Source organism: Misgurnus anguillicaudatus, chromosome 17 (genome assembly GCF_027580225.2).
Source record: "Misgurnus anguillicaudatus chromosome 17, ASM2758022v2, whole genome shotgun sequence".
NCBI lineage: Eukaryota > Metazoa > Chordata > Actinopteri > Cypriniformes > Cobitidae > Misgurnus > Misgurnus anguillicaudatus.
Genome location: NC_073353.2, coordinates 3680556 through 3690438, shown reverse-complemented (window position 1 = coordinate 3690438; position 9883 = coordinate 3680556). Strand labels below are relative to the sequence as shown.

The 9883-nt window shown below is 38.4% G+C and overlaps 1 protein-coding gene across 2 annotated transcripts in view; it reads left to right on the top strand.

Annotated features, from left to right (window-relative positions):
* The first annotated feature begins 397 nt into the window (after positions 1–397).
* tlk1a (tousled-like kinase 1a) overlaps positions 398–9883 on the top strand; it is a 64165-nt gene continuing 54679 nt past the window's right edge. The window contains exons 1-2 of one of the 2 annotated variants that reach the window (XM_055215971.2): positions 398–527; positions 635–812. In XM_055215971.2, the coding sequence (XP_055071946.1) occupies positions 677–812 (136 nt within the window). In that variant the 5' untranslated portion in view covers positions 398–527; positions 635–676. Of the gene's footprint in view, positions 813–9883 lie in introns of both variants that reach the window. The other variant, XM_055215972.2, reaches the window with a different exon arrangement.

Genomic DNA, 9883 nt, shown 5'->3' with positions numbered 1-9883 from the left:
TGCCAGGCTCGGGGGACCGGCTTGGGCCAGCAATGCCATCTTGTGCTGGTCTTGGCTGGATTTTTCAGTAGAGAAGGATCAATTAAGCATTGTTAGGGGAATAAATGACACATAAAATACTTACCAGATGTTATATACTACATTTTTATAACATTCACATGCATTGTAATACGTTTTTTATTCCATAAACTGTTCTGATATTTTATTTGTAATGTTATAATTATGTGTACTAATGGACATTTTTGATAAAACGTTTTGTCACTACAAACATGAGCACGTGTGTTATTTATCTCAAACAGTGTATATGTCTATCTATTTGCCTGCCTGTCCTTATTTTTAGAGCAACAACAACCATGTGGAATGGAAATGATGTTTACAGCTTAGGGTAATATTGGTTATCCCCCATCAGCACGGGATGATTGTCAAGTATCGCGATAATATCCCCAGAGAAGATCTTCATGGTTTTATTTCATCTTCATTCTCAAAAGGAGCAGCAGCCTCTAGATGCACTGCAGAGGGCGATGAAGGTTTGTGTGTCTGTCCCAAGTGTTGACAGCCCCTCCTCCCCCAGATGAAAAAATATCATCATTCACTTAACCTCCTACATTTCGTCTGATGTCTTTTGCGTGGACAGCTGATTGATGTTTTCTGCTCGACGGTCCTCTGAAGAAGCTGGATGAGTGCGCAAAGTAACTGTGGAAGTTTGGATGCGGCGCCATCTTGGCTCCCGCAGCAGCAGCAGCGGCTCTCGAGCGCGTCCCCGGCGCCGCTTTCACAAACGCACGGCGCGCTGCTCGCACCAGCCAAAGAAGGTAGAGTGTGTTTATGTTAATCTCCAAAGTCTGTACGTTTGGGTATTAAACGGGTTTTGGTGTAAGGTGCTAATAAATGACTTTTAGCTTAAAATTACCCGACCAAGTCAGGTTGCGAGTTACAGTATGAGGTTAGCAGGCTTCGTTCGGGTTAGCTTTTTAGCATGCTACCAAATTAGCTTCTTAGCTGACCAACGTTATAATGGATTGGCTGACTAGCATGCTAGCGTTTTAGCCTCTTAGCTAGTTAGCCTCCCGGCCCAGCAAAGTAGCCTCTTAACTAGCATAGATGTTAGCGTCTTGTAAAGCTGGCATGGTAGCATGCTATCATAAAGCAAACTGGATACGGTGTTAGCCTCTTTGCTAATTAGCGTGCTAAACTTATACTGTACTTCAGTGTAGCTGCTGTGTATAAACCGTGTCAAGCTAAAAAAAAAAAACATAACACAAAGTGACAATTTACTGCTGTAGTTGTCATTACATTTGATGGTTATGGTAAAATCGTGTGACTTGATTTTGATGTTTTAGTGAACTGGAGTGGGACTTGAAGACTCTGGTTTATGTAAAGATGTCTAATGACAAACAGGGTCGCTCATGGTGCAGATGCATTTGTTTTGTTGTTGTTTTTTAAAGCATGCAGATTCATGAACTTTCCTTTTTTAATTCAACGATTACATGTTAATAAAGTGAAAAATGTATTTTATTGCAATGAGTAAATGTTGTTCCCATGTACATGCAATGTATCACAAACAGGTGTAATGTAACACAGAGGTGTGGTGTTGTTTTTTAAGAAGATACATTTACTTGTAACATCTTGGTCATTCCTGTGTTATAATGCCTGTAGGTTTGACATTGTGCTTGTTTTGAGTGTCACACTTTTGAGATATATTTGGAGTTGTTGGCCAGATGTCAACTTGTATCACTCAACACACTTGACCATTTATCCTGTCACTAATCATCATATGCTTAATAGGAATAAGCCTGTCAGCAAACCTTGAGAGCATATACTTTTCTTTCCAACCTGCTGCTGCTGGATCTTTGGTTTCATGGCTAAAGCTTGGTGAGATTCACCCAGGGAGATGTTTAGGTTTGAACCTCTCAGGAGCTGTTAAAATGAGGATAAATAATACTAACAAGCACCTAAGCACCGCATTGGTTGGAGAGCTGATTATTTGAGGCAGATTTCGCTTAAAGGTCTGGTTCTTCTCAGCTGTTTATATCCTTGCAATGGAAAATGATTATTGTTTCACATTTCTAATTGGTGGTACAAGTATTTATACTTCAGGAGTTTCAGGATGTATCTGTGAAACTGGTTGCATGAAACCCAAAGTAGGTGTTTTTGGATTGACAGTGCAAGTATGTGTCAGGAACAGGTGGACACGGTGCCTGTGAGGAGCTGAGCTAAAATGACATCCCTGCATTGTAAGGGTTCACCCGCCTGTGTGTGCAGGGGTCTGAGAGTGCAGGAGACCTATGCAGAATGTCAAGGAAATGATGTCTCTTCCAGAGAGAGCGAGAGGACAAAGACCAAGAAGCAGAATGATTATGGCTCCCTCACTTTAAGTTGTTTTCTAAGATGTCAAACTGTAATTAACGAGGCTTGGGTGATGCTTTAAGCTGCATCTGATTATTGTGGATATATTCACCAGATCTGTTGTTTTAAAGTATTCTTGATTATTCAGCACTTTTCAAGCTTGTCCACAGAGTCTGAGGCTGCTCAAAATAGCCTCACCTTTTCCTTTTGGCTTCCATTATGAACTCCGCAGTCCTGTTTATGTCCAGGTCTGATAACACTGCTGATCTTTGTACTGCCATTTTGTGTCAGTGGGAATTTGCTGAGCATCCATGTTGGCTCTTGGTCCTCCAGAGAGAGAGAGAGATATAAGACTGGTTAAAGGATTGCAGCCAGACACCACATTTTCAGAGAGAGTTTTTGCAGGCATCTTTCTGCAATTCTGGTCCCAATGTTTTTAGTTCTCATCGTTTGATTTGTAGCATCAATTAAAGCATCATGGTACGAGCAATTTTGGCAAATTTGCAATTCAGTCTATACACATTATATGTTTTGTCTGCCGAAAAATTTCTTTAAAGCTTTTCTGAAAATGCTTCTTATTAAATGAGCAATGCGAATGAGCTTTTTAGTGCTAGTTTTACCATTGTCTTAGCTTGAATGTAAAACGAAAGAAATATTGTCCACCTTGTCTTGGAACCAAAATGTTTTAGGGGTTCCTGCAGCACTTTGCAGTTCGGGCGGCCCGCCTAAGCTGGGAAACCCTACCGCCTTAACTAGGTCGTCCAAAAAATAAAAATTTTGACGCACAAAAGGCCGTCAAGTGCATCTCGGAGAATAGCATGGATACGTGCTAGCGCTACATGGCCGAAATGAGAGAGACATGGTCCAGACCGTCACTGTCTGGAGGATAACTAGCCAGTTGATAAAACATCTTGGATAATAGTGCTGACGCGCTTCACACCACGAGCGTTCAGGCGCGCCACACGGCCGAAATGAGATAAAGAAGTGGTCCGTCATGTCTGGAGGATAGCCAGTTGATAAAACGCGTGTCCGTCAGAACTGTAAGTGGACTTATGTTTTGGGTTTATTTAAGCATGTTATTGTATTCGTCTATAGTTCTTGCAAATTTAAAGTTAGTTAGCTGGTGAATTTGTTGTTTGAGCAACCTGCTAGCTAGGTTTCAACTGCCTGTTGATTAGATATAATTGTTGAGCGCTCTTGCTCACATTATTTATGTGCATTATTTACATGCTACAATAGTTACACTCCTTTAAGATAATGTAATTAATAGTGGGAAATAATCAGTTTTTACAATTTTTGCTATCTATCATTGTTCGCCAGACGATCTACAACATCTGCTTTAGTTTGTGTTTATTAACCCTTTAGTTTCACTTCATCACGCAGCTATTCCCGTTAGAGGTATCTGTTACAAACATTTAATTCATTAATAATCTATCTAATATGTGTTCATTTTCTGTCATAGTTTCTTTAAAATAATGTTTTATTGAGTGTTTTAAATAAAAATATTTTAATTTTCATACACAATAGCATACAGAACATACCTGGAAGGTTGAATAGGCTAAATAAACCGAACAAGCCAACGAGAATGAAGTTCACAGGCTCGTCATTCCACATCATTGAATTCATTGAATTACATAAATACAGGAGCAGCATATTGTGGACTTTCGCAGCTGTAGACGGTAATGTTGTCTCTTGCCTCAAATGACAAAATTAATTATAATATAATTTATACTGACTTACAAGGCGCACCTGACTTTAAGACGCAGCACCAGCCAAATTATGAAAAAAATAGTCCGGAAAATACGGTATTAATTCCAACCTGGCAAAATTCTTTGTCGGATGTTGTCCCAGTATGATGTCATAGTGCAATGAAGAACCGCCTCGGCAGAAGATAAAGGCCCACTTCCATCATTGTCTCTTTTGGATTATTTGAGCAACAATATGATAGGACAGCTAAACAAGGATTTTACCTACTGGCACGGTCAGGCCAGTGGCTTAATTTTTACTAGCCCAGACAACATTTTCACTGGCCCCACCACAAAAAATAAATAAATAAAAACAGGCCTACTTATTGTTTTTAGCACATGTAACCTCACCAAGATAGGTTTTCAGGTGCAGAAATTGAATAATTAAATGTAAACACTGTGCTTCCTTCCTTATATAAATATTGTTTAAAGTTACAGAAGTTAAACACACTAAAGGAGTGAGTAAACTATGTCCTTTGTTGTTTGACTAACATCAAAAGCAGACAACAAACAGTTTATTAGGTTGCTGTCACTTTAGCCCTTTTCACACAGAGATTACGGAAAGTGCATCCGGGATTTGTCTGGGATTGTTTGATTTTTGGTTCATTCACACTGCCAATGATTTTCCGAAATCTGTGTGTGCATTCACACGCATACTGTAAAGATCCCTAAAGACACGTTTCCACAGCGTCTGAAGTTTGCTAATTATCCGTGATTTCTGTCTCGAGAAACCATGTGCATGCATTTTAGTTTATGGCAAGATCATAAGGAGCGTGTGATTTGCTCTTCTGTCATTCTAATGAATGATCTCAGCTTCAGCGCAGATAGTGACGATCCCTGATCTCTGCTTCAGTCCAGTTTGCCGACATTTCTCGTAGTGAATGGTGATCTGCGTTTAAATCTGTGTCAAACCGGCTGAACCATAACTTCTTGTTGCAATGACATGCATGTCCTCACCACGGCATGCCCCTCACAACATTATTTCTGCCTCTAGTTCATACAGGATGTGTTCTGTAAATGTTACACCAATGTTACTAGGTCCTCTTTACAGGAGCAATCCCGAAACATTTACAGGATGTGTTTGTGTTCACACTAGGGGTGTCACAGTTCTCCAAATCCTCAATTCGATTACATTTTCGATTCTAAGGACACGGTTCGGTTTTCTATATATATATATTTTATTTTTTTGACAGCACAAAAAAGCTATGCCATTCTTCGTAGGGATGCACCGACTATTCGGCAACTGGAAAATTTGGGCCGAAAATGTTCTCACTGTCGGGGGCAGAAAAGCCATTACAGCAGATTGAGTTGCGTATTATTCGGTATCGTCAAAAATGCCTACTTACATCGTGGGCTGTGAAAATCACACCGGGCCTTCCGTTAAGTTTTCGCGATTCATGCAGAATCTCAAAAACAAAAAAATACAATATCTGCAAGCAATTAACGTGCAGACTGGAACAATGCAACTATCAAAGAGGCTTGTGTTTGTAGTGCTCACTTCATTGATGGAAGTCATCATTTTTCAGCCCTGTTAGATTAAATTATAAAGCCTGGATGGCATGAACAGTTTGACACCATGCTTGCGCGCGCACCCGATCATTTAATGTTTACAAACCTTGAAGGGGTCCATACGGCCGAAATGTTGTGATGACGCAAACAGAAACCGCGACCTGCACATGCTTGTCTGAATGCGGTGTGGACGTATTTAACCGCAAAAGGCGCTAAAGTAACCAGCTTTCTGTAGGCACAGAGGCACATGCGGTTAAATGTGTCCGGTCAGACATTGAATTTATACAATAAAGACAGTGTTATGATTCATTTAATTTGATTTCTGTACCTAATGCTAATTTTAGACCTTATTAATGTACAACTTAATTTTTTTAAATGTTTGCATTTTTTTATTTGTTATTAGATTTTTCCCACCCCCTTTTTGATGATCCGAAAAATAATCAGATCCGTGCCTCGAAAACTGTAATGTGATCCGAACCGTGAGTTTTGTGATCCGTCACACACCCCTAGTAAACTTAGTACACAGTGATAGCCATAAATGCAATTGTACTAATAATTGGCTTAATCATTTCTTTCGGCGTTTCGGTTTTCGGCCTTGGTTTCCTCTTTTTCGGTTTCGGCCAAGAATTTTCATTTCGGTGCATCCCTAATTTTTAGACTAGACTTTTATGAAATATTATATCTGACCTTGAACCCGGTGATGCCCTGCCGTGTTAGTCGTGCTGCCAGTGGGAAAATATGGTTCACGCACATGATAAAATGAAACTTCCTGTCAGATGAACATTCCCGTCAGTACTTTGTACCTAAAAAAGCGCTTTTATTACCGTCAGACTAGATTGTAGGCTATACCCCAATAAGTCATGTTTAAATTAGTGATGCACCGATGTATCGGCCGCCGATATTTATCGGCCGATTTTTGATGAATTTGAACCCATCGGCATATCGGCAATAGGGATGGGCATTCGATTAAGTTTTCTTTGTCGATCGTCGGGAGAATTAACGATCGACTATCGATTAATCATTAATATTTTTATAATAAAATTTGTTATTTAACTTTTATACTTAAAAAATGCAATGAATACAAATATACAGCGTGTTTTTCCTCGATGAGACCATTATTACAAGATCAACTTGTGGCAGACAGTTAAACTATGTTTCAAACTTATATATGCCTGCATGTGCAGTGCTCTAAAGCAGCGGAACCTGCAGCTGCGAGCCAGCGTTCTAAAATAGAGACCTCATTATTAGTTCCAAAATAAAAAACAGATTCATGTTTAACATTAAACTAAACAAAAAACATAATACTTAAATCTGAAAGGTTTTGTCAAAATGTAACTCAAAATTATTCAAGCCAGAAGAAAGTGCAAGATATTAGCCTTCCTAACATTAGGCTATAACAAATTAGGCTACTTAAAGCCTCGTGAAAATAACTAAATTTAGTAACTCGCATAAAACTTCTGCACCAGTCTACTGATTTTTTTTGAGAAATAAAAGCATGTTTTGGGGTCAGACGCGACCACAACCCATGGTGACCGTCAGTCCAGCCGCCGCCGAAAACAGCCGCTCCGAGGAGACTGACCGGGATGCACAGGTACCTCAGCGCTAACTTATTCCGCATACAGAGTATGTGTGAAACAGCGTGCGTTTTGTGAGCCCCATTTACCATTGTATAATTATACTAACATAGTCTTTTAGTTTTTATTTGTAGTAAAACAACAGTAGACATTTACTATGGTCTCCAACTCCACAATAGAATGGGTATCCCATAACCATGGTATTTGTAGTAAAATTGCGGAAATACAAATTGTTTTTAATCTGCAAAAAAAAAAAAACATTTTCACAATGATAAAATCATGGCTAATTTTCCTAAGGTAGTAATTACAAAATTATATATGTTTGAAAGACGGAGATGCGCACCTGTCAATCTATTACATAACAGCGCGAGGCCAGAGACAAACGTGCTCATAAACGGGAGTAATATGGAATAATGTGTGCATCTTTGAATAACTGTAATTTTAAATATATTTTTGTCATATAAAGTTTTGAGACCTGGCCTAATAATGCTTTTTTTCACTTTTATTGCTCATTTAGACTTATTGTGCGGGTAACAGCATTTTTGACGCATTTACCTAGGGGTGGGCGGTATGAGCAAAAATTCATATCAAGGTATTTTTCACTCTTCAGCCGGTATAACGGTATTACGGTATGTTGCCATATGAGATAAAACATTTTGGAGTCACACTGTAGTAAACCTTAATTACAGACAAAATTTGTATTTTTAACCTTATGTTACTAATAAGTGAGGGATTGGACATAGACATGATTTTTTATCTTTTCCCATTTTTTCCTTTCAAAGCGCCATTGTGTGGATGGGTGGACTCATCTTCTTATGCGTATTGTCACTAATATGGAAAGTATGAAAATATGGAAATTAGTATATGCACTATGTATTGTTTAATAGCCTGTCTAATTAATAAATCTGCATTAAGAAAACGAAATTTACCATTAAAGTCTGTTTTTAATGTGTTTGGTACGTTGCTTACGTTATCCGCTAAAGCACTCTGAAAGCGCTATTCATTTAACCGTAACTCCTCAACCATTTGCGCTATCAAAAAAGGAATGGTTCCTAAAAGAAGATAAATTGCCCTTTTTGGCAAATTATGGTTTATTACGGTAATTTCTTGCTTTCCGTCATCCAATCGCACCTGGAGAGCGCGTTCAGGGCGCAGTAGATAGAGCAGATCTGAGTGAAAAGGGAGTAACACCGTTAAACGACTTTGAAGCAGTGAGGTAAAAAAAAGCCTCCTAAATGTATAACACTGTTGACGCGCTGTTGGTGCCTTGGGACTCGACAGTCCGACTGTGTAAGTTGATTTTCAATAAAGCAGTGTTGATTTTGTTCGCTTCTGAGTCATGTTATGTTTCAGAACCTGGTAATGCTTAGGTAAGCCACGGGCTTGTTTCTCGCCAAACTCGCTGTATACAGATCACAACACCTGAAATATAGTCTTTGGCAGGATTTGCGTGCACTATTATGTGCATCCTCTTAAAAAAAATATTGATTAAAAATGGATTGAAGTGCGATCGGAGCTTTTCGTTTTGCGTTTCTGTGGACAGCGCATCTCGGGAACGGAGGTATGACTTAAGACTTGGGTAAACTCCCGCGGGGTCTTAAAAAAATAGCATTCATAAAGTTACATTTAAGTCCTAGAATGAAGATCTGGGCGTTTTAAGGACATAGATATAACTTTCTGAAGGTTAGTTTTTTTGTAACAACCCGCGGGAACCCTGATAAGTGCAAAAATAGAATTTAAAATATGTAACGCAGGTATCAACGGTTTTGCGAAATCCATATCATGGCGTGACACAATACCGGTAATTACTATCATACCGGTTTATTGCCCACCCCTACATTTACCTCAGAGATTATTTTAGCAATATTGCTTTTTCCGGTAATAATAATACAATTTATATTTCAATCCTGTTTCATTGTCTGTTTATTCATTTCATTATGCTGTTATGTTAATGTGAGGATATTTATTTGCCATATGAAACGTGCCGTTATATGAATACTTTTGTATAATATTCAAATTATATGCGGAATAATGTGTGCATCTTTGAATAACTGTAGGAATACAGTTGCTTATTTTTTTCATAAAGTTTTGAGAAATAATAATATTGTGAGGATTTATTTCCATATGAGACGTTTTTTGTCGTTGAATACTCTCGTTTATTATTTGGAAATCATATACATACATAGTAGGAAATATATAATGTGGAAGGGTAGACTTGCAAAGTTACTCTGCTTATTTTTATTTATGATATATGTGGAGATAAATAAAGCATTGCAAAACTGCTGATTTGATCCATTCAGATCCTGACCACCAGGCTAGAGATTTTAAACATCCTTAATACACACTTACGAGTCTGTCAAATAATATCTAAAATATATTGTTTTGTAAAAAAAATGATGCTTTGTTCTATTGTTTATGCGGAAAAGTGTTCACAGAAAGTGTCAATCACATGAACGTTTTATATGCAGAATAAGCGGTCAGCAGCGCACTGCAACGGGTGCTTGACGGATTCGCCGCACACATACGCAAACGCACTGCATACAGAGTATTTGTGAAACAGGAGTAAAATAAAAAAAATGCATTTGATTAATTGATAACAAATTACGAAATCGACGAAATTCTTAACAATCAATTATCGATCGTCGATTAATTATGCCCATCCCTAATCGGCAATAGCACAAGAAAGGCCGATACCGATTGTTTATTAAT